This window comes from Candoia aspera, chromosome 1 (assembly GCF_035149785.1).
Source record: "Candoia aspera isolate rCanAsp1 chromosome 1, rCanAsp1.hap2, whole genome shotgun sequence".
Lineage (NCBI taxonomy): Eukaryota > Metazoa > Chordata > Lepidosauria > Squamata > Boidae > Candoia > Candoia aspera.
The window spans coordinates 166818575-166844292 of record NC_086153.1 but is presented as its reverse complement, the minus strand read 5'-3'; the positions used below and the strand labels follow the sequence as shown (position 1 = coordinate 166844292).

At 40.5% G+C, this 25718-nt stretch overlaps 1 protein-coding gene across 4 annotated transcripts in view; it reads left to right on the top strand.

Annotated features, from left to right (window-relative positions):
• MLPH (melanophilin) overlaps positions 1 to 25718 on the top strand; it is a 71678-nt gene that overhangs the window by 29359 nt on the left and 16601 nt on the right. The window contains exons 5-11 of one of the 4 annotated variants that reach the window (XM_063317833.1): positions 1136 to 1174; positions 3038 to 3126; positions 4877 to 5002; positions 6108 to 6309; positions 11131 to 11294; positions 17837 to 17920; positions 18765 to 18950. In XM_063317833.1, coding sequence (XP_063173903.1) covers positions 1136 to 1174; positions 3038 to 3126; positions 4877 to 5002; positions 6108 to 6309; positions 11131 to 11294; positions 17837 to 17920; positions 18765 to 18950 — 890 coding nt within the window. The remainder of the gene's footprint in view (positions 1 to 1135; positions 1175 to 3037; positions 3127 to 4876; positions 5003 to 6107; positions 6310 to 11130; positions 11295 to 17836; positions 17921 to 18764; positions 18951 to 25718) is intronic. The other 3 variants (XM_063317835.1, XM_063317834.1, XM_063317836.1) reach the window with 3 other exon arrangements.

The following is a 25718-nucleotide window of genomic DNA, read 5'->3' as shown; positions in this document are numbered from 1 at the left end:
TCACTGTATTAACAAGGATCAGCATTCAAGGCTAATAAGATGCTCTACTCTCATTCACCTGAATGCACATGGAACACTTTTATGGTCAAGGTCAGACACACACACACACCTCCTTTCTACATGGTTGAAACTGTTGAAAAAAATTATACCTAGCCAAAAGATGGCAGTGTTGGGAAGTGTTACCACTTTCTGAAGGCAGAATTAGCTGTTCTCTGCCATTTGAAAATCTTTGATTGAGGAAGTTCACCTAAATTCAATATAGTATTCTGATCTGGGGTAGATTTACAGCCATATCCTTCATGGTATACTTCTTTAAAATGACTTCATAATAATCTTATATAACAATTTTGAAACATTGGAATAATCTTCAATAGATACTTCTTTAGTGGACTGATTGCAGTAGCCTTTCAGCTTAAAGTTGTGTTGCTCTTGCCCTTCCCAGAATTGCCAACCAACAAAACCAATAATTGGGCCAGGGGGATTATAGCTAGTTTTCTGAATAATGAATCAGTTGAGTTAGATTATTAATAAAACACCCTCTGAATTTAGCATGCCATCTTGGTTACGAGATAATACTGAGCAAGAAAAACAAGATAAATCCGTGTTTTTCAAACTTGACAACTTTAAGATGTGTGGACTTCAACTCCCAAAATACCCCAGCCAGCATGCTGGCTGAGGAATTCTGGGAGTTGAAGTCCACACAACTTAAAGTTGCCAAGTTTGAAAAAAATGAGATAAATATACTCTGTCATTTTGATAATTTATTGGATGTGTTACATTTGTGCTAAGTTAATAGGCTTTGAGAAAGGCTGAGACAACAATTAAGTGAGAGTGTGTAGGGGAGTCACCCTCATTCTGGCGCAAGCTTCGTTGTAGTGGTGCAGAGACAACCATCCCTCCCCATTCACCAGTGGAATAAATGATGCCCCTATCATGCTCCAAGTGATAACACTGCAGCTATTTTACCACGTTCATTTAACTACTTGGCTTGTAGGCCATGTCACAGAAAAGAGCTGTTATTATCTGCTGCTTTTGTTGATTAGCTATGAACTCCAAAAAAGGAAATTCATCTTGGACTCTGTGTCATGTTTACTGTAAAGTCTGATTTAAAATAGCTTAATTTCTGTTACTCTAGGTCCTCATGGCAGAGTACACAGCTTGCCAGATGTCACCAGTAAGTTGCTTTTTTTTCATAGTCATTTACAAATCCTTTAGACCCTGAAACAGTGCTGTCCTTTCGAAAGAACCTTGAAAATTGTGTCTCTTAATGTTGCAGATTTCAGACATTCTTTTATGTGCAGATGTAATATAAGAGAGTCCATACTGTAGGCAGCAATACATCCATTCAAAAGAAACAACTATAAATGTGGGCTGGATTTTGATGTCCTGAGCAGAAGTGGGACAAAGACTGTAACAGTGCCTTTGAATTGATGATTTACATGGACACATCAGCACAGTTTTCTTGGCATGAGACAGGAGTGGTTTGCCATTGCTGTCTTCTAGGATGTTTTTCAATAGCTTACTAATGCAAAACAGGACTTTGGGGCACTCTGAAAGGGAGACAGTCCTCTTTTAAGAAAGTAGCTTCTGCCTGGGTGGGAGAGCAGTGTAAGGTATTGGGCCAAAGGGGCCATTCCGTATACAGCATCTGAAGTATGGAATATTGATTCCTTGATTGGAATTGCCCTGGGGGTTTGTTCCTAATCTGTCAGCTTTGTCATCATAAACAGTTGCTGTCTAAGCTGTTATTGCACCATGCAATGGTTGGTCCTGAGATCTGATTGGTGTTTTAAGTGGTCTTGTTTTACTTTTAGTTGCTTCACCTTCCTTTCAGTTTAGTTTAAACAAATGATTGATTTCATTTTTCTCCCTTTTTTCTCCATTCAACACCTTGTCTCTTTCATTAAATCTCTTCCTTTCCCTTAATCGCTCATTCCTCCCAGCCCCCAAAGCAGCCCCATCATATTATTTGGGAATCATTTTCCTTTCTTGGAGACTTTTCCATAGGAAGAACAGCTATGGTTGAAAATGTAATCAAATTCTGTCCTCAAACAGCCTAGGTACAGGCACTTTCTGTTCAAACAATCAAAAGTCAGAGAAGTATAGCTCAAAATTCCTAAGCATATTTCAGTGAATTTTGGCAGACTGCATCCCCTCATGCATTTTAATGTGTCTGAAAAAAATCCAAGTCTTTTATAAGATGAAATTTAGAGCTGTTTATGTTGTTCCATACTTACCAAGGGAACAAAAAAAGGCCCAATCTCTGAAACTCATTTTGGATTTGGGCAATATCTCAGAGTAGACTGCCTCCAACTGAGCCCTGGTCAAAAAGAGGCAAGCCTCTGAAGGGAATCCTGTGGTCTGTCTGTAGATCTACAAAGTACACATTGATTCACCATAAGTGGTTAGGGAGTGACAGGTACATTCACTGTGACCTTGAGGGAAGTCATTATTTTTTTCTCCTGATAAGGTGCAACATTAACATGGTTAATTTTAGGTGGTAAGGTGCAACATTAACATTTAATATACTCCATAAAAAGTCATTCTCTAATATAACCAGTGGCCATGAATATCATGTATTAACAGTATCATCATGAGATGTCAAGGGCCTCTTTGTGGGTAGAGTTTAAGTGTCTGACTAATTTATATGGGAGAAGATAGTATCGCAGGTAACCTGCCTTCCAAGTTGCTTAGACTCTTCAGCCTAACTAGTCAGCAGCAAGGACAGTTCTTTCAATAGTAGCATTAAATGGGAATAACTAGACACATACATTTTTCACTAGCTGTAGCTTGCAGGGCAGTTAGACCAGATTACAGTAACTGAGAAGTGAAGTTACTGGTGGGAAGGAAGATACAGCAGTATCAGTTTCTAAATCAACTCAATCAATGAAATGAAGATGGCAGCAATTGAACCTGACATCTTCTGGAACGTAAAACCTGTGGTCTGTCACTGAGTGGTAGCCCCTCTCCAGTTGTATGGTAGGTATCTGATCAACATATGGTTGTTTGCATATATGCATGTATCTTTCTTATCCAGGTGATTATCACCTGTACAGGAATGATGAGAGTGAGGAGGGGGAGACCAGTGATGATATAGACGGAGCGGAAGCTGAGTGTTATACCAGGGTAAGGATAATTCAGACACCTTTTTTCCATGCCTGTTTTACATAATGTGGGACTTACATAACGATTTCTCCCTCTCCCTTCCTCACCCTCCCCTCTCAGTTTGTCTGAGGAAAGGTGCTTCTTTTATTGTAGCTGTCTGACACTAATCTCCTTTGCTCTTGCACAGTTTAAACAGAGCCCTAGTGACTTGGATACACCTCCAGGAATGTGCTTTGCATGTCTGAATTCTCAGGGAAGGATTCTAATTTCCACTCTTTTTCTTTCTGTCATTAATAAAAGTAAGTCTTCTTCAAGTTGGGCTCAACTCCTGGTGATTTCATGTCCATGTCCATGAAATTGTTTTAGCAACAATATGGAGGTGCTTTTTCATTGCCTTCTTTCAGGATATTTTTCGATTTCTCAGTCTAGCCTACAGCTCTGTTACTCCCTGATAGTCTCACATCCAGGTATTAACAAGGCTTCTCCCAACTTAACCTCTGAGTCCAGACAAGATCAGCCAGATATAACCACCTGCGGAGGCCTGATGAAGATGATAAATATCCTGGCTTTCTACACAGAAGGCGTTAGAGCTAGTAAAATATAAAGGAAATAATTAAGCATGTAGCCATTCTGTAACTGCTGAGACTAAGTGTGCAAAAGTCTGCCATGTTACTAAATTACTTATCTCTGTTGAGTGAATCTTTGTGCCTAATCACAATAGGGTGATCTCTCCCAGATAAACGAGTAATAAATCTGCAGATAAATCAGTGAGAGTAGGAAAATAACACATTAATTGTATTGTTCTGAAGACCCTTTGCCCTCTAGAGTCACTTTTCATTACAACAACACTAATTTTAAAAATGGTTCTTGCAAAGTTGGCTAGAAGCTAACAAATCATAAAAATTGTTGGACTGGACAAGATATTTAAGAGAAGACTTTAAGAGATAAATTATTTTTAAAAGATATTTAAGAGAATATCTTTGCTCTCCCCTCCCCATGCCCTGTATACTCATAAGTGTCACAGAGAACTCTGCCCTGTCCATACGGATTTTTATGTGCCAGAAGCCAAGAAATCTGGAACTATCATAGCAAGATGAGACAGTCCAAGCAAACCTACAGATGTGAGGCACTCTAGTAGCTGAAGTAAGCAAATGAAATTTTTTAATGAGAATGCCCACCTCTGAGACCCCATCAGGTGCAGTCCTGTAAGGACAGGCCCTGGAGGGAGTTTACCATATTGGATCTGGTTGGATAGGCAGATGAATACAAGAAAAGGCAATCTGGACCCACGTAAGGGCCTTAACAGTGATAACCAGTACCTTTAATCACACCAGAAGTCAACAGGTAACCAGTGAAGGTCCCAAAGCAGTGGTGCCACCTGAGACTATCTGAATCTGGACCACTGCATTCTGCACCAGATGTAACTTCCAGAGGTTCTTCAAGGGCAGCTCCATGTACAGCTTATTACAGTAGTTCAGTAGGGGACTGGGACATGAGTGACTGTAAGCAGGCCATCTGGATATAGGAGAGGTTGCAATTGGTGCACAAGATGCTCTCTCCAAAGGTAATCTACAAGCATGAGCAGTGCAGTTTCTGTGCTATATTCTGCCCTGAATCCTGATTGCCAAGGGTTGTAAATGATCAGATAAATGGCATTATGACACTATCATAAATATCAGGAGAGATGCTCTCTTTATTGACGATCATGTGAAATGCAGTCTCTTGTATTTGCAATGAAATTTGGAATCTTTAACTTTTTGTGCTTTCTAAGATGCGCAAGACAAGGCGCCTACTTTCTGTCCATCCCTTTGATTTTGAAACCGACTCAGAATATTCTGCCCAATCTCGCCGTCAATCTGTCCAGCTTTCTTCAGGTCCTGGGAAAGAAGGCTTTCAGGTATTAGGGATCTGCTGCTGCTGGTGGTGGTGGTGGTGGTGGTGGTGGTGTGAATTTCTGATCTTTCCTTTTCTCCTTTTTCAGTTTTTCTCCATTCATTAAACTTTGCTAGTCCAATGTGTAGCCTAAGAACTTTTAATCTGAGAAATATATTAAAACTAAGGCTGTTGAAAATGTATGAGATGCCTGGGGCTCTTGGCTTTTTTTTTTTCCAATCAGAATGCCCCATGCACTCAGCACTGTGGGTCTCAGCAGAAGCTGTATCTTCTTCATAGCACCTCCTGGAATGGCCATTTGATCTCGTAAACTGGGCAAAAAAACTTGATTAGATTTATACAAATCCATACCTCCATTCTATGAATCAGTGATATGGAAGACTTTAATTCTTACACAAAAAGTGGAAATGCAGCTAGGTAGAATTAGGTTTGCAGAGGAAAACTCAAGAGGAAGACTTCCCTTGGTGGAATTTATTACAAGGAAGCAAGCTCAGATAACCAGAAATCTCTTGCTCATCTCTTGGGTCATAGAGAGGTAAATCTCTGGAAAAACATTAACATGTCTGTTCCTTTTTTTTTTTTGGCTTCTTTTTTTATTCACGTTTACGCTACCAGGAATTAAGTATTAGGATTGTATAAAATTCTGAGAAAAAGGAAAGCTTAGCCATCTGTGATTTAGGCCAAGTAACTGTTTTTAAGACCCTTTCATGATGCGACAACATAACCTGGGTTTGTGGCTTCTTCCTACGTCAGAGCTTGCTGCCTTTGGCATCCTGGATGGGTTCAGTTTTGCTATAGTTTTGAAGTGTATGTAGACGGGGGTTGAATCTCTGTCAAATGTAAGAAATGTGGCTTGAGGGCAAGCTCCTTCAGCTTTTAACATAACCCCTACCAATGTCAGTGACTTTGCCCAATTTCTGCCATGTCTGTGCCCCGTGAAAATGTGTTCATACATTTTTGGCACACAGGGTTTATTGCACCACAACTGACTAATGCTAGATTACAATGCCCTTGGATTTAAGAAGCTGTTGGAAACGAAAAGTCTGAGTGTGCAGATGAGAGAACATGCAGCCTGCTTATTAATACTGACAGATGATCCTTCTTCTTAGAGTCCTGAAGATTTTCCAAATGGTGAGGAAGCCTCTTTGCAGAAGGACTCGATGATAGCTGAAGCAGACTTGGCTGCTGTCTTCCATCGTATCTTGCAAGAGCAGGGGCAGCACACGTCTCTTCCAGAACAGGAATTCAGCACAGAGGTCCAGTTTACAGGCAACTCGCATACCAAAAACCTGGAAAGAATCCCCAGGGCTGGTAGGTGCTTCCGGCATTAGAGGCAGTCTTAAATGCAGCTTCTAAGGAAGTGTTTACTTAACAATATGTCTTGTATTCTCAGGACAACTGAAAGGCTACAGGTCAAGCTTTCAGAAATGTATCATCTTCTGATTACATATCAGAATATGTATCATCTTATATTTTATTCATTATTCAGAGAAAGAACTGATGTCCCAGCAAACCACCATTAGCAGTTTACTTCAAAATCTTTCCAGCAAAATAAAAACTGGCATATAACTGACTAACTGGACAGTTTTAAAATTCCAGATCCTTTTTATATTAGAATTTCTTCTCTGTTATGTGAGGACATTTGGCCAAAATAGTAGACAGAAGGTATTCAGAAGTGGTTGATGTGATGGAACTGAGCAATAGCAAATAGAAAGATGCAAGATACTAAAAGGGTAAACTAAACAGGAAAAAAGAAAAATAGAAATCTCGAGAGAGAGAGATTCACACACACAATGTAGATCTATTCATATACATATATACAAGAGAACATTTGGTTTCAAAATTCCGATTATAAGTGATCCATTTAGTTGCCAGTTTGACCTCAGAGTATTTTATGGAAGGGAAATAAATTAACTACCTACAGCCAGTCAAATGCAGCTCTTAATGTCACAACTAATATTGTCACTCAGTCTCTTTTAGCCTAACCTATTGCCCAGGGATGTGGTTGCAGGGACAGATAGGAAGAGGGAATATTATGTATGCCCCCTTGAGCTCCTGAACAGAATTTAAATTTAAATCCTGAATTTAAAAAAATTAAGCTGATCCAATCCAAAAAGAATTTGGGTGTTCTATTTGTGAAGAGGGAATTCAAATCCTTCCCGGGATGAGGGACACTCGCTGCCCAATTTTGAGCTTCCGTGTGTGCTCTTAGCACCTCAGGGCTCCAGATCTTCCGAAATGATGAGCTTGCTACTGATTCTGTTCCTACCAACAATTCTGCAACTTCTAGGATAGCTGTCTGTGGTTGGGAAAATTCTCTTCCCTGGTTTTCCAGCTTTGTAGCAGGCTTTCCTACTGAAAACAATCTCACTCAGCCCCTTGTGCTTTTAACTGCCTGTGGGAAATAGCTGCATGAATAGCACACTAATGCACATCCAGATTCATGACAAAAGCAGAGGGTGAAAAATTACTGCCAGTGAAGATGTAGATCGTTGGTTTGATGTATACATCATAGAACAGGACAGAAATATTTTTCTTATTTTCAGACCGATGACTACATTGCAGAGTTTTAGGGGATTAAATGTTCTATGAAATGTTGTGTACAATAGATTACAATCTAGTTATGTTCCAAATCTTTGCTGCATCGGAGGGTTCAGTGTTTTACAGATACTATAAATATCTAGGAAATGAAATTATCAGAAACTAAGTTATCCCTAATGTTGTTTCTCTTACAAGGTGACAAACACTGGAAAGTGCATGAGCAGTGATCAGCCATCTGCTTTTCCTCAGGTTGCAAATAATGTCTTTTTAATTTGCTGTAGGTTTTGTCAACCTGCAGGTGATTTAGATGACTGAAAGCTAGCTACAAACTACAGGGACAGAGAGACAAAAGCTCCAGAACTTCTAAATTTCTAACAAAAGCTTTAGTTACAGAGCTTGTAAAGATACTTGAGATTACTCGCATGGAGGTGCAGTATTTGGAGATCCAGGCCCAAACAGATTGCTCGGACGGTTCATGTCAATCTGCTCTAAACTCCTGCCTCGTATCATCGGATATTTGAGAAATGGAATAGGGAAGGAAGAAGTTGGGCATATGTTTTGCATGCTGAATAGAACAGATTCTGCCTCTCCTGTCTTCTGCACTTTTCTTCGATGGATCAGTGGTGAAGATCAGTAAAAACAGCTTCATATATTCAAAGTCTCCTTAAGACTGGAGCCCAAAGTAGAAGTGCCCTTAATTGCACGGTACTTTAAGGTGCGTGCTTTCAAACAGGCAACAAACAAACAAACAAACAAACAAATCACCATAGAGCTCCCTGTGAATAGAGCTAGCATAAATGGCTTTTCAACATTCTCCATCTAAATTCCTAATTTAGAAATTAGGTGGGGAATTGCTCCAGATTTCTTCTGGGAAAGAAGTTCTTGAGTGCAGGATTCTGTTAGTAGTGAAAATACCACCGCTGCTGAAACTGTTTCCTTATGATTTCTTCCTTTCGAATTTCATTTAAGTGTGGGAAGCTGGGGAGCCTACAGACAAATAAAAAGAGATGATTGTACATTAAAAGGCAGAATATTCACACATACACAAACACCTTGGCGGCCCTATAATTAAATAACACCCCCAGATTTCACCCAGGAACATTTCTCTAAAACTTTCTTCTTTTTCTCAAAGAACTTCTGAAGCAAATTCTCTTGGATCATGCTGAATAAGAACTGGTAGGGGGAAATGCAGATTTATTTATTTTTTACTACAGAGAGTGAAAAAGAACCCTGCTTTTTCATATCCTTTGTGATATCCATAATAACTTACTTGCACAGGAAAGAAAATCTCCATCAGTAACTTTGGAACCGATCATTAGGCCAAACTTGGGGCTGGATCTGTTTTAAGCACAAACCCTTCCCTTACTCAGCCAACACACAGCGTACCTGTCAATCGGTCCTGCCCTCTTGGAATCCCCCTCTTAAGTATTGTACATTTACTGTGGGTTTGTCAGCCGGCCCTTTGCTCTGGGAACATCTTCCCATATGTAATTGCTTTAACCTCTGAATAAATTATTGATACGGCTACCTGTATTTACCACTGATGTCCGTCAGTGGACCACGCGCTGAAATTGCCCTTTTGGATTACCCCATTTAGCAGCTGGACTTATCAGTCACCTCTTCCTTCCATGAATATATCCTTTCAAATATCTTGCATGTATTTGATCTACACCTCTATTCTCTTTTTCATTCTCTCAAACACAGACATGCTACAAGCCTGCAGAACACACCCCTTTGAACTGTGAGGGTAAAGTTTAAGAATCACACAAATTTAACTCTTCGTTTCTTAACTTAGCTGATTAATGAATAACAATATTGAGCATTTGAAGTTTGGGAAATAATTGCAAAGCTCAGTGTCTTAAGGGGAGGAGAAGAGAGGAGAGAGGGAAGAAGGGCATGAGGGAAAAGTCTCAAAAGGTATTTCTGAGATGAAGGAGCTTCTGCATTCTGAGGTTAGTTTCTTGCTATTGGTGATACTTCGATCTCTCAGAGACAGGGTCAGGTGGAAAGGGGGTGCTGAGGAAAGCGGGAACCAGTGGGGACAGCTTGTTCCAGGAGGCCAGGTGTCTTCTTCCTGTCCCTTTCCAGTCACCTGCCCTTTTGGCCCTTGGAGGAATTACATCAGTAACAGAATCGTTTAGAGCGCCCTGTCCCAAATTGTAGCATGCCAGTCTGCTCCAGCCCCCAAGTTTATTAAAATGGAAGAACGGTGTCTGCTTGACTTGAAAATAATCTCACCACCACGTGCCCTGTCAAAAATTTTAATCTGAAAACTAGCTACAGATCAAGGAAGTAGATCTTGCTCTGCCTCTCATATTCATTTCCATTACCCAGTGTTGCCTTTAATCTGTGCATCGATGCTTAATTTAGAATTTGCAGGATGGTTACCAAAGAATAAGAACGATAAGGGAGATGCTAGTATGTTAATAAATCTTGAAAATATTTTATTGAGAAATCACCTCTGAACATACTTACAGCATCAGAAGAATAGAACCCCAAACAGCTGGGTGAGCCCTAATGGCAGGGAATGTTCACATTCTGGAACTCGACTCACGAGGAAGCTGGGAAAAACGGGTAAATCTTATAGCCCTGTTCCCCACTCCCCCGCCCTTTGGAATCCTCACCTCAGTTCTGGATAACTAGCAAGGGGAAATTAATGTTTGCATTTACACTCGTTAGAGAGGAAGAGATTACAAGAGAGTAAGCAGGCACACAGTGGGGAATACACATTGAAAGGAATGCCTCAGTTCCAGCCTTGAGCCACTTAGGAGGCAAAAGAAAGCCTTTAAGGTAAAACTGATTAGGGTCTTGCCAATTTCAGATAGTAGGTCAAGCTGGTTAGGGTGCTAGGGAAGCCTGGGCTGGGAAGAAAAGGAGTTTAGAAAGAGATAGTTTGTTTGAGCAATATCTCCCCTCTGCAAGGGAGGAAATTCTGCAAAGGAGAGGAAAGGGAAAAAAAATACGGGTCAGGCAGTCAGGCACAGGACACCCAGCAAAGTCAGATCTCCAGAAACCCAGTTCCTGACAGGAAATAATCTTGCCTTTATTAATTATACTACAGTTTAAATTTATAGGTCAAAGCATATTTCTCTCCAGTCTTAGCATCTGTAATGGGTAAAAACACTTCTTCTAAATTGCTTAATGTTTGCAGAGGGTTTTTTGTTTTGCTTTTTGGGGTGCCTTCAAGTCAGCATTGACTCCTGGCAACTGCGCGGGCCAAGTCCCTACGCTCTTCTTGGAAGTGGTTTGCCCTTGCCTCCTTCCTTGGGCTGAGAGAGGAACTGGCCTGAAGTCACCCAGCTGGCTTTGTGTTACATAGGCACCAAATGTAATTTTCTCTTAATCTGCATTATACTTTGAGTTGTCCCTGTTGGAAAAAACGAACAAACCTGAATATTACAATACCAGTTCAAGATAATTTTCAATCTCATGTGAGCCCTACAACGTCATAAAGTGCTTTTGCTGATTTTTCCCTGTTGTTCTCATTCCTGTCTTTTGCCTCAAGTTCTTGTGAAGCAGAAAATGTTACTTACGAATCGGGGAATTATTGATCTGAACCCCAAGTTGTCCATCCCTCTTCTGTTCCCAAAGGCAGTCCATGGAACGTGCAGCCCCAACCCCAGTACTCAGCTGAGCTGGGTACTTCTGGTGAAGATGAAAAAGGGGCTCAAGAAATCCTCATCTATCAGCCACAGTACACAAAACCCAGGAGCCAAACATCCACACAGGAAGATGTAAATCACCCTGGAAATCAGGTAAATTGGATATTGGGTGCCTTCCTTCCCATGTGTCACAGTTTTTTCTCTTTTGAAGAGTGTGTTATAGAAACTGTGGTTAAGGCTCATTAAATCAAAATGAAAGGACACCAAAGAAAAACATCAAGGTGGAGAAAGTAGGGGATAGTAGAACAAAACAGAACCACAGATAGCAGTGTAACAGGTGAGTATGAGATGTATTTAAGAGCATTTCCATAACATTTTCTTGGTGAGATTTTTACAAGGTAGGTCGCCAGGTCTTACCTCAAACCTCCCCGTTTATCCAGGCTTGGGACCCGCATGCAAGTGCGTGGCTGGGTTAGGCTGCCGTAAAGCATGGTGGCTAGACGCCATCAAAGTTGACACCAGCCAGAGCATAAAACAACTAAAAGAAAGCGTACGGGATTGGAAAATGTGGAGAGAGCTGGTCGATAGAATCACCAAGAATTGGGCATGATTGAACAGGTAGCAGTGGTGGCGGTGGCGGCATCATCATCATATGCATGAAGGATACTTAAAGAAACTTAGTTTTTGCTCTACTGATTGCACTAAGCCCACAACAAATTGTAAATAGCCCTTAAAATATGGGAGTATTAGACCCATCTCTTCTGCATATTGAAGAATTTAAATGCTAACCAATTAGAGGATTGGTTTAATTATGAAAGGATTACTTGGTTCAGAGTTGGGAAAGGAGTGGACAAGACTGTGTCCTGTATCCTATTTAGTTTATATGCAAAACATATCTTGAGAAATGCTGGAGTCTAAGAAAGGGAAGTTGGAGTTAAAATTGGAAAAAAGATTAACAACTTCAGATATGCTATGATACTATTGTGGTGGCTGGAAATGGGCAAGATTTAAGGAACCCTTGTTGAAGGTGAAAGACAAGAGCACAAAAGATGCTCAGTATTAAAATATAAAACCAACTTTGTCAACTATGATTGCCTGTTCAATGCAAATAATTGTAATAGTGGAAGTAGTAATAAATTTTATCTAACTGGGCTCAAAAATCCAAGGGGAAGGTAACTGTAACCTTGAAATAAAGTGATGTCTATTTCTTGTTAGAAGGATAGGGGAAATTTAGGCAAAATATTAATGTGTAAAGATACTACATTGGCAACAAAGATACGTATTGTAGAAAACAAGGCCATGATTGTTTTCTAAGCATGCTCACTCAATATTAGGTTCATAATATTTTGGTTTTCATATATGGAAAAAAGTGGAAATGCAGGTAGTCTTTGACTTACAACAGCAATTGGGAACAGAATTTCGATCGCTAAGCAATGCAGTTTTAAAGCATGACCACATCACTTAGTGATGGCAATCCCTGCAGTCCTGGTTGCTGTCATTAATCGAATCCCATGGTTAGGTGAGGCAACTTCCTGCCACCTTCCCACAACCAAAGTTAGTGGCAGGAAGTTACAAGTCCCAGGCCTTCAGGCAGGTAAGTAGCTGCTGCCAGGTGGAGGAGGGAGTGAGGGGGTGCGGAGGAGGGCATGTGAGGGTGCGAGGGAGGGTCGGGGAGGGTGCATGAGAGTGTAAGAGGTATACAAGAGGCACATGTCAGGGTGGGTGCACAAGGGTGTGAGGGAAGCATGGCAAGGGTCAGGGAAGGTGCGCAGGTGGGGGAGACTTACCCCAGTGTCTTGTGACCTCCCCTGCTGGCTTCCCCATTGAATTTCTGGGGAAGTCGGCAGGGAAGGTTGCAAATGGCAATTACATGGTCGCAGAGTACTGCAACTGATTGTAAGTGCAAACCGGTTGCCAAGAGCCAAGATTGTGATCATGTGACTGCAGTGTGCTGGGATGGCCAGAACTCCGAGGACCAGTTGTAACCACCATTTGTTCAGCACCATTGTAATTTTGAAGGGTCATTGAACAAATGGTCGTAGGTCAAGGACTACCTGTACAAAAATTCATTAATTGGTTGACTAAAGTCCAGGCCATGGTTCTAGGGACAGTCCCAACAGAAAGCATGTTTCTCAACCACATAAAGAATTAAATAATTTCTGGTGCTTCTATTCATCCCTCACATGACAAAACCTTTATCAAAGACAAAAGAATGCAGTTCATAGATTGAAATGGGGCTATAGGCTATAGATATGTTTCATCAGTCTGCTGTTAATCTCATTCTTTTGTATTCAGTCATTTGTTGGATTTTAATGACAATGCATATCCACACTGTAATTAATCTGCAAGGAAGCAGAACATAGATTTAATTGATCAGTAAAGCTACAAGTGTAAATCTAGTTCTATTTTACTGAAACTGCAGGAGGAAATCTGCTTTTATTCTGAATACACCCCAAACTAGTGCAGCATGCAGAATATGTTTATAAGCTAACTTTTAGAGTTAGTATACATTTTAAGTCAGTACTATCTCAATGCCACAGAACCAATGCAACTCATAGTTTCCATTATAAAATTAGATTTACAAGTCAGTTCTGTAACAAACAGTGCCAGTATAATACTATACAATATTCATTCGTCTGTGCATGAATTGCAGTTTGCATATCTTAAGATTTCTTTGTTGTTGTTTCTATATTTGACTACCCCAAAGCAATCTGTAGTAATAGCCATGTTTGCTGGAGAATTCTGAGAGTTAAAGTGCACCCATCTGGAAAGCACCATTTGGGAAAGGCAGCCCTTGCTATCTACCTGTCCCATGACAGGTGAATATTCTCAGACGGAATTCCCATGTTCAAGGTTCAGAAAGGCAGTGACTTCTGGGATCTTAAGGCAACTATGTTCTTGAATAATTTCCATCTGGTCTCCAACCACCCCTTGGGAGTAGTGTCAGGCTCTGCCTGCTACCCAGTAAAAACACAGACGCTAGTGTAGGCTTAGGTTCTGGTTTTATTTGAGTAACAGTATGCGTGCCCTTTAAGAAAGCTGAGAGTGAGTGGAGCGCGCCGGAACGGAATTTAAATAGCCCGCGCCGGTCAGCGCTCCACCCCTTCTTACTTCGGGTGCGCCCCGAGCCCCATCGGTTCCGTTGCCGGTAGGTGAGGGGTCGTGGAGCCCCTCCTGTGCTCCGGGCGTTTCCTTAATTGCTTCCCTGGCCGGTGATGGTTCATTGCCGGGCGATCAGGTTCGTAATCTCATTGACAGCTCGGGCGCGCCTCGTGGTCTGGTCTTGTCAATTACCTTCTTTGCAACATTGTATCTCTCTCTTCCGCGCCTCCGGCTAGAGTCCATACTTTGTTGCCAGCACCTGTTGCTCTCTTTTGTTAGCTAGTTGCCTTTTCCCTTAATCCGCCCGGTACCCATTTCCCTGCATTGTCATGCGAGCCGTTGCGATGTCACAAGCATCGCAACGGTGATCATGACAAGTAGGTTGTGGAGAAGGTTGGACTGCAGCTCCAGAGGGCCTTGTAGGAAACAGATTATCTGGACCTTTTTCAGTCAGATTTCAGCCTGGGATATAGGAGTGAGAGAACAATGATTGCTATTGTGGATAGCCTCTGGCAGGATCAGGATGGATTAGATGACTCTCCTGGTCCTTTTTAACCTCTTAATTGATCATGCTATCCTTCTGGACTGATTTGGGGTTTGGGGAGTGGAGACACTGTTTTTCAGTGGTTCTCCAATATCCAGTTGTATATTCTAACCCCTCGCTGATAAAGTGATGCTGTGGAAGTGATTTCCTGGCACCTGGAGGCTGTTAGTGTCTGGATGGAAAGGAATAGCATACACTCAACCCTAGCAAGACTGAGTGACTTTGGGTTTATGGATTGTCAGTGCCTGGAGATTTTTGTCCTCAGTGAGGTAACACCTTCCTATACAGAATCAGTATAGTCCTCCTGGACTCTCGGTACTTGCTAAAAGAGTAAGTAGTACCCTTGACCAGGGGGGCTTTTGCACAAACCCATCTCATGCAACAGTTGCATCCTTTACTGGATTGGCAGACCTTGCTTATGGTTACTTATGCTTTAGTCATCTTGTCCTTAGATGTAACCTGCTTTACATGGGATTGCCCTTGGAGACCACCCAAAACTTACAACTGGTCTAGAATGTGACTGCACAAGTAATTAGGGGTGCACCTCAATATGCTAAGTCATAGTTTTATTCCCAAGCTACAGTGGTTACCAGTGGATTTCCAGGTGCAGTTCAAGGTGCTGGTTACAATCTATGAAGCTCTGCATGGCTCAGAGCTTGGTTATCTATAGGATCACCTTTCTCCCATTGCCTCTGCCCATCCTATAAGATCTTGCAGGATAATCAGTGCCATCGTGTGGGATCCTGGAGGCATGTCTTTTCTGTCACCACTCTTGCCCTCTGGAGTACCATCCTCCCAGAGATCAGTTCAACCCCATCATAGAAAGTCATTGAAAATTTGGCTTTTCAAAAAGGACATGAGCTGAGGAGTTCTGTAATTCTGCCAAGTCATGACTGGTGAGGGATGGCTGAAATCGTTTTTATGTGCTTTCCCATAGTGTCATTTCATTTCTATACCTTTTCCATTTTGAATGCTTATTGAGTTTTTAATGAAAGTTGCCTTGACTCTTTCTGACTTGGAACCATACAAGTCAAATAAATAAATCAATATAGAGAGGTCAGTGAAATAGGGTGGATAACTCAATTTCTGTCTCTTAATCTAGTGCCAGTGGCAGATTCTATTCTGGAACTAACAGCTCTTTGGGTTATTTGTAGGAATACATATGAGAACATACCAAATTCCATTTTTGTTCTTTTCTGCTCCTAAAATCACACCATATTCCATTTTACTTTCATCCTTTTCCTTTTTCCCAAGCTTCCATGGATTTTTATGGAAATGCTCATTTTGTGGAAGCCCTTAATTCTACAATTTTTTGTAGTTTTCTCCATGTGGCCTGCTATGGGGAGAGCATCTTGAATAGTAACATGATTTTGGACTAGAAAAGGAGCATCTTGAAAAAAAACCTTTCCTCCCCCACTCCCAGTTACAGTACAGCCAGCCCACAGAGATTGCCCACATGTTTTAACTTAGTCAGACTGGGGAATTCATTTTTCCCAGGAAGAGAAAAGAAAGTATATCTCTTTTACACAGAAATATGAAGCAACTTTGGGGAAAAAAAGATGTTGATTCAGCAAAGATAGCAAATCATGTTTTAATAAAAATTGAGCAACAACTTCCATAATTTAAATTGTCTTTTATTCTATGGCCCAAAGATCTCCTGGGATTACTGTAGTTATCACATATATTTTAAGCATTGTTTGGTTAAAACAGCCAACTGAATGAGAACATGTTTTTGATATGAACATCATTGCACTTAAGTATGAAAAGTTTTAAGATGGAACTTGTAGTATAAAGTGTATAACCTTTTCCATGCGTTTATCTGAGCAGTTTATCTGTAATACAGATGACAGTGGAGAAAGTGCTTCAGTCAGAATCAAGCTTCCATTATATACTTATTGTACCTCATAATTTAGATTTATGAGGAAAGAACCAGCCGTGTTCTGGCTGCAGAGATATAAATGCTAAGATTTAATGAATTGGGTTAAGGTAAGGCTATAATCCAATTATTCCTGCTCATAAATTGCTTAGTCTTTGCAATGTTATTAGCGTTTAGTTGTGTATATAACCATATTATTTCCCATGTTCATCATCTAGCTAAAGCACCAAAGGCAATCCTGCACTCCAGATGTTCACTGGCGGGCCCTGACCTATTCAGAGCTTTCCAGATAGAGCCTCAGAAATGATCTGTGCCTGGTTTCAGTTGGAGGTGTATTCAGAACAGAATTTCAGTCCCATAGGACATTCAGCTGTGTAGGAAACCCAACTTTTGCTCCAAGGAAGAGTCAGAGGTGCAGAGAATATCAGAAATGCATTCTGTATAAAAAGTTCATTGGTGTGACTTCTCCAGACCAGAAGAGAAGAAAAGATGCAGCTGGTCATAAAAGACAACATAACTATATGAGGAAACCTCTTTCCTAATTCACATTGGATTTTAAAACTAAATCTATTAACATTCAGTTTTACAGTCCAAATAAAAGCTGTGTTGGTCTTCTGTATGAAGCTCTGGGATCATGTGTGAGAGTAGTTTGGCCTAAAACCTTGGAAAACTTCAGCTCTATAAATAATTCTTACTTAATATTAAAGTGTGTAAATAAGCAGCCTTAATGCATGTTGCCAGTAGTGTCAGCTAAATATCAAAAGTTGTTTATTGCTGTTTGTAAAAGCAAGGCTTATATAGAAAGCTGCCTTCCTACTTGGCAAGTGAGCATGTTATTTCTATCCTGCAAAGGAGAAGTCTTGATTCAGAGGTCAGGTACAAAAAACAATATGGGAAGAACTGGGAAGTAGAGTTAAATGTGTACATTCAGTATATGCAGCCTTCCTCCCTGACAGTTACCAAATGGTCACATTCTGGTATTGTTAATTATTATGAAGAGTATTCCAAAAATTTTCCAAAATCTTTCCTTTCTATTCAGTAAAATCCTGATCTTTGGTCCATCAAGGTTATGAGGGCTGGTGTTTCTCTGTATTTATTTATTTCTCCTTTAACTGCTAAGAAAAATTGTGGTGGTGGGCTCTGTCCTTTGCTATCTTCTTTCTTCTCTCTTAGATGCTTGAACTGAACAAACGCATCTCTGTTATTGAGTGCATGCTCAGCCGCCTTGAGGAAAAAATCCTAGTTCACTCTGAGAAGGTAAAATCAAGAACAGAGTTGTATGTACTTCCCGGTTGCCATTTACTCAGCTGTGCTCAGTAAGCCAGATCTGAGCAAGGCTGTTCAGACATTCTGGGCTACTCTTAAACAGACCTTGATGCCAAGGTGCTCTTCATTCCTGGCTGTGCTTCAGGACTTTGCCCACCATCTGATTTTCAGCCCAGAGCATTCAGGGGGGCTAGATAGTTACTGTATATTGGTGAGGACATCAGAGTCCTGGATTGAGGGGCCCATGATAGTGGGGCAGGATTTGGTCCAGGTCCTTGCCACAGCTCGGCTTTAATTGGTGCAGAAGCCTCAGGGCAGTTGCCTGGTTCCATCTTCCTCTGAGGAGTCCCAGGGCCAACATTCCTCAGCACTGCTCCCAAGCTTAACTGTTAAGAAGCATTTGGGAGTTCATTTTTTAAACTGGAAAAATAAGATGTTTTTATCATATAAATAGAATACATCACCTGGGGGTGGAGGCAAGAGGTGCCAAGTGTAAACAGGTACTTAACCAATTGAGACTTTCTACCTTGGTGTGGGTCTTTTCGTTTAAAGTAGACGAAAGAGAAATCCATTACTAGTCCATCATTGTGTCATTTCTGCTATTCATAGGAATGGATATCTCAATATTTCATGTAGTTAAGAGAGTAAATCCAAAACAGTCTTGGCGAATTCACTTATGGTAACTTGATCAGTTAATTCCTACCACATGATGAGGTTTAGGTTTTCTTAATCCCATGTTGAAAAGATACACATGTATTTACCCACTGATGTATGTAAACTTAGAATAAGCAAATTAGAACATATGATTGAGTATTGCTTGCTTTTATTTTGCTAGCCCCTGGCCATTGAGCCCCACATTGATTGTAACACAGAAGGGAAGGAACTGAAGAGAAAATTAGAAGGAAGTAACATAACTGAAAAGGCTGTTTCTTCTGATGAAGAAAATGCAGGAAAGAAGACTGGAGAATCCAAACAAGAAATGAGCTCATCCAACGATGACCTTCCTGCTGATGCTAAGGAGGTATTGTCTTCTGTTACATGTGGTGGTCTTTACCCTCCTTTCACCAGAGCTCTGGTCGGGCATCCACCATGCAATGTGCCCTGCTCTCCTGTAAAACCCCACTTTTGACCTTATCGACAAAGGCATCCATGTGTTCAGTGAGGACGTGTGGACCAGAAAAGCATAAAAACTTCCATGCAAGCTTAATAATGGTGCTATCAGAATTTGAACAGACATATAGCTGTATTTGAATGTGAAGGTCTTTTTGATGCGGATATCCTTGCTGAACATGGGGCTCCCTTTGTAGATTAGATCTCACAAGCATGACTTTGTGGGAAAGGCCTCATCCCTGGTATGCATATGGTTTATGTTAAGCTTTTTTGTAATGCCTGAATCAAGCTTTTCATGCGTTTCAGTTTCTATGTTTTGCTTGAAGAGTAACCAGCTTGCTTTGGTTGTGTAGTTCAGCTAACTGTGGCAATCTGAGTATGGATTACTTACGATGTTACTAATAATAATTGAAAAAAATCCATTTTATTTTAATCACTATGTATATAAATAGTTTGTAAATACAATTCTTGTGTTCCATTGATGAATAACAAATGAAATGTAACATTGGGGGATCCGTGATCAAATTCTCCTGCTGTTTATTTTGCAAAATTCAATAGCAGTCAGGATTGCTTGAGGATTGTATGCAATTGTTCCCCTTTGCTGTTTTAGTAGTGAAGTTGCTCATTCATTGTAGCCCAAGAGTGGAACTTCAAAACACATTTCTCTGAACCCAGTGGACTTTCTTCTCAAAGTGAACAAGGTTGTGTAAGACCAAAGTAATAGTGGATTCATAATAAAACTTCTCCAGCATAATTTTAGAAATGCTAGTCAATTAGCCTTGGCTAAAAAGAAATATAATTTAGTATTACTACTTCAAGCAAGAGTTAATGAGGTATTTCTGTTTCTGATTCCATGGGTCTGTGGACATGCCTTGGTAATTTAGGCAGATCTGTTTCTGATTACAGTAGAATCAGATTTAATTGTAGGATGGAAGTGCTTGTGCATATTTATTGCTTCCTAGCCTCTCAGTGGATGTTCTTCTTTTCTAATCTATTAGACATAATAAGTAATCTATTAACACAAAGTAGAGACGTTTGCATGCTGTACCTTTTGAGTTCTAATGGCTTTTTCTTCCTATTGCTGATGTTCTTAATGAACAGCTTTAGCATGTAGAAATTGGTCTTGACTTAGGCTACCTGCCTCCATCTGGAAAAGGCTCTTCTCTACCCTGCCCAGTAGGTAAAAGAAACATTTTTCTTTCATGGGATATTTTATATTGCAAATCTATCTTATGGCAAGATGGTAAGAAGTTTGTTGGGTTTTTTAATGCATAGATCCCTTAGAAGATAAAGCAGGTCCTGCTGCACAGCACTCACATCATTGCTGCATTCCAGCTCTTGGGACTCTTGAAGTAGTAGGGAGGGGGGAAATATGTCAGATAATCCAAAATGCTAATCTGAATTGAGTTCAGTTTTGGCAAACTCTTCAGCTCATCTGATCTATTCCTGAATTAACAGAGGTGGTTAACAGATCTGTCTGTGCCAGCAATTCATTAATACTCTCTTTAACTTCTCTCTGTTTTGTCTTAACGCTCAAGATTATGGCCAGTCTTGTCAAGTATGGGACATTCATTCATTCATTCATTTTATATAGTCGCCCATCTCACATTCGTGATGTAATACTGCTCCATGTTAACGTAAAGGAATTCTGAAAACTTTTGCATGGTTATTTTATTGTTACTTCCTGCATCTTCCCTTAGTTCATTAATCATGCTTTATTCCCATTGCAGTTGTAGACTGATGTGAATATGGACAGTGAACGAGAAAAGGCAATTATTTTTGGAGCATTGAACAAAAAGCCACAACTATGTTGGAAGTTAAGGCTTTCAGCAGTAACTGTTACAGCCTTTATATTTTCTCAGTGCTTACAGTCTTAAAACAGACACAGATACAGCTTTCAACAATTTATTACCCTTGATCATTCATCCCTGTAGAGGCTCTGCACATTGCAAAAGCAAGATGGACTTCATCATCTGTATCTTTGTTTCTGTCTCCTTCAAAAGACTTTGTTTGTGAATGGGTGGGCTACAGTCTTGAAACATGTGTTCAATGAGAACTAGATACTAAAAGGTTCCGAAAAATGGATGTAGACTGCTCTGGCCTTCCTGAATTCATCCAGAACCTCATGACATGGAAAGAAGGCAAAGCATCTAGAAAACACTGGTTGAGCAAGACTCATCAAGCTATTCATGATGATACTGAATGCATTGCTAAATTGCCGCTGACTGACTACATTACAAAATAATACACAGAAGCCTAGTGGGGAGTTGTCATAGATATATAAAACAAAGCAGATTCTAAAACATGATTTTTAAAAAACATATCAGCAAACTAAATAACCATGAAAGTGAAGGTGGTATGCTTTGGGTGGGACACTGGTGGGACGCTCTGACTTGAAATCCCCAGTTTGAAGATACCTTGATTTTATTTTATTGGCACTCCTTAAGTCAGTGCTTATATTCCACTTCCTATAGTTTGGTTTTCATTGCTTTCTGAAGATACCAATTTGTTCATGTATCAGCATGTCATTGTGAACCTTAGCTCTTCCACTTTCCTCTTCAGCACAGAGACTGCTGAAGGAAGAGAACTGAGAGTAGCAAAAAGGCCCAGAAAACCCTTGGACAATGGTGAAAAATGCTACAACTTCCAACTCTAGACAGAAAAACCTGTGATCCTCACAGCTATATGTCTAACTTATTAGAATGTCAAGTTCTTTGTATGTATGTACACAAATACAGAAGAGTATTTCCTCTCTAGCTCCAGGGATATGCTAATCCCCATAGCCTTCATAGTATTCTATTATGCCCTATCTTTGTGCATTTTATTTATGTGGCATTTCTCGACCTTCTGCCTTAGTCTGGTGACCAGCTGTGTTCAGCCAGCCTCCTGACCATTTTCCTGCTCTTTCATTCCAAGTAGGAAGTCCTAGGAACAAGAAGTCAGCAGCATTACTGGCTTCCCCAGATTCTATTCATTCCAAATTCACCCAAATTTACTAATCCTAGCTAGTATTATTGACAGAGTACCAATAAATAGTGCCTTCCAAGATGTGAGACAGTTACTTTAAAAATGCTAGCAGAGGATGCCTCTGAACAGAGTTCATTATGTGCAGTTGATCTTGCACAGCCTACTTTGGCTACACAAAAATCATGACAACAGTTAAATCCTTTTCATCAAAGCTAAAGCCATGTTAAGAGATGTCTCCTAGTATAGACACGCAGCGTCTGTCTGTTCAGCATGAAGACCGATCATTGGAAGAAAGCATTTCCTAATCCAAACTGGTAACAGAGCTTAAAAGGCAGGCTGGACCTAATATAGCGAGTTACCTTCAGCTGGGTGATGAGCAGCCACAAGTTAAGCACAAGGAACCCCATCAGAAGTCAGAACAAAACCGAAGAGCACAAGATTATGCCAAACCCCAAGAATCCATACTTGCAGTAAATGGTGGAGTTTTTTTTAAAAAAAATCTCAAACAGGAAGCGGGGGGGGGCAATCTGATGGCAGTTCACCTTCTAACATACCCCCTAGAAGAAGAACAAATAAAGAAAATCATGCAGATTTGCATACCTGGCAACACTGAAAATGGAGTAATGAATGCTTCTGTATTCTTCTTTGAGAGATAGTAGAGACTGCCTCTGAGATGTGGTGTCACATAAGAATGTTCTGAGCATTCCTTGAGAGCACGGCTTTCTGGGAAATACAAGAAGGAAGCCGGCACTTCAAGCTCCCTCGGTCTTAGCAAAGTGCAAATTTTCCTCCTGGGGGTGAAGCTGGGCCTAGCAGGGTTATCATCTGTTCATGATGGTCACTTTTTGCAAACACTGTTCATAATAAGCAGAAAAGTACCCACCCAGAGCTTTAGTGGGTTGGGGCAGCCTATAAGTCCCATAAATAAATTAGCCTGTGTTCTCTGTGAAGGACAATCCATATATTTAAACAATATTGATCTGTAGTGCTACAAGTATTGAAATGTGTTTCAGGAGAACAGGTAGCAAATAGCAGGTTAAGACTTGCTTAAAAAATAGTAATAAAGATAAGTTATTTTTAGAAATACAAACTATATTGCATTTATGTTACTTAATGTTATTCCCTGTGCATGAGAATGAAGTGTAACGATAATCAGAAACTCATTTAACAACTCCATATTTAGCTATGTGCCTGTTAGGATGGTGGTTGATTTCAGCAAACCCTTTGATATCGTATTTGGCTTACTTGACAGCATTTATGAGATTAAAATCTGGCATCCCAACGTCTTGGTTCCTGTTGGCATTTGCCCATTAACTAGGAACTTGAGGTTTGTTCAGAATCTAAAAATGGACTGTAGTGCATATATTTTCAGCCTGAGAAATTACTGGCGATCATAACTCAGGCGCTTCAACAATCAAAGTCATAAAGTGTAAAATAGATGGAGAAAATGGGCAAGTGTTAAGGGATGTGGTAACCCGTTTTCACAGGCAGTCTGGTGCACCAAGGGTGCTCCTTGGAGCACTGGCAGTGTTGTGCATTGTCCACAGAAGAGCCCGGCCCTTAGTATCTCAGGCAGAATTGATTAAAAACTGAACTGAACAAAGTCCTGAGCTGAAGAAAGCAACCATCTGATATAATAGAAGAGAACCTCCTGTATTCCAGTCTTCAGTGAAAATCCTATTCTTGATAGAACAAGAATTTTGATGTACCCGTTTTGTCTGTCCGTTTTCTAACTAACTGCGGCAGCTAGATTTTGGAGCAGTTATGTGTTTTCTTTGTTAATTAAAAGACAAGAATATATGAAAGAAAGGATTTCTGCATGCAAGATGAGAATGTCTCTTGACATTGATTTACACTGCATATGGTCAGACTGGGGCAAATGTGGTTTCCCTGTTACTGCCTCTCTCACTGAGTTCACTCTTGCTGTACCAATGGCTCATAAGGTCCTCCATTTCACTGTCCTCCCCAGTGATCTTTTCCCCTGTTCTTGTTTTGGTTGCTCACTTTGAAGGTCTAGTTTCCAAGGGGCAAGGGGATGGTGCCTACTTACTTAAACAGACTTTGGCTACCAAGGGTACCAACTCCAGATGGTTTGTGATTTCACCTCCCTTAGAAATAAATTGCACCATAAAAGCAAGTTCTGCTGCCCAGTCCTAATTCGGATGGGGTCACAGGCTGTAGGCAGGATCATTCTTTAACAATGCTCACTCATTCCAGCAGGCTGGCAGGAGCACATCGATTGATTCATTGGATACTAAATGCCCTCTGGCCATTATTTTCATATATTGAAATCATCACATGGTGCATAGGGAGAATCATTCTGAAAAGCCTTTTCACAAAACAGTGATGATTTTGGTAGTCCAGAAGGGGTCAGTTTTTCCCCCAATCCAAAAGATTAATCTGCTGGGGACTGTGTTCAAGCCCAGTTCAAAAGAAAGGTACAGCAAGGCACTGGATCATATCTGTGCACATATCCCTGTATCCCACCCAACTATATATTCATTGCACTTTCTAGATCTGAAACAAGATTAATCAGAATTTTTGGGAAGAAAATGCTTGCTTTTAATCTCAAAGAGTTGGCCAGAAACTATTTGCATTATAACACAAATTTAAGACAAATATGACACTACCTTAGGAAATAAAAATCTAAAATTATATTTTATACCAATATACATCACAAATTATACTTGAATGTTGGGGTTAAAGTCTGAGTGTGAAGTATGTGGAATGTACGAATTCTCATACGGTTTCCCGGTTCCGTTCCCCCACATGGATATCTGGTTCCTGAGACACCCTCTGGTTTTCTCAAGAGCAGACTTTCCCAAATAAAATGTACCGCACAGAATATGGATGGTCACCTTGGACAGTCCCTTCATGTCTTTTGCCTCTGAGGGCAAAAGTGGTTCTCACACAGAAGCCATTACCTAACAAGAGCTTGCATTTTGAGGTGGCGCCTTTGTCACTGCTGTATTCTGTGAAGCATTATCCAGGATCAATGTGCTATCTGACTGTTCCTCTTCTTCAGGCTAAGAGTCCTCCACGGACAATGAACCCTTTAATTAAAGCAACTGCACATCTTCCTTGCCTCCTGTTTTCTCTCCTTCCCTCATTTCCCTTCTACTGCACACAAAGTAACTTTGTAGTTGAGCATAAAGCTCACAGAGATCACAAGCTAGGGCTTTTTGTGGCATCACAGCCAAAGCACTTGAGACCCATTAACACAATATAGAAAGCCCTGAATGTCTTCTTGAAAGGATTAAGACATTGGATGATGATTCTGTCTTCTGTGGAGCTTGAGAAATGGGAAGAAGGTGCCCCCAAACCTAGGAAGTACTAGAGAAATACATGAAAGCACAGCTTAGATCAGAGGTGTACAACCTGTCTCCCTCCTCCCATAAGTTACAACCACTGTAGCTAATGATGAATAAGTTGGGAGTTTTAGTTCAGCACCATCTGGAGAACTGGAGGGAAAAATACTGACCGCCTCAGAATAGATTGTTAAAACAGTAAGGGCAGTCAGGCTGCACAAACTACTTTGACCTCAAAAGTTTGAAAATGTGTCATGAGAAAGTGTCACGTAGGAATCATGTAATTTGTGTGTATACACTGCCCAAATCAGTCTACTGCTGGATGAAGGCCTCTTCATTGAAGGTTATGAACTGTACCCCCTTGGTCCAATACAGTTTGGTCAATTTTATTTTTTTTACTTTCC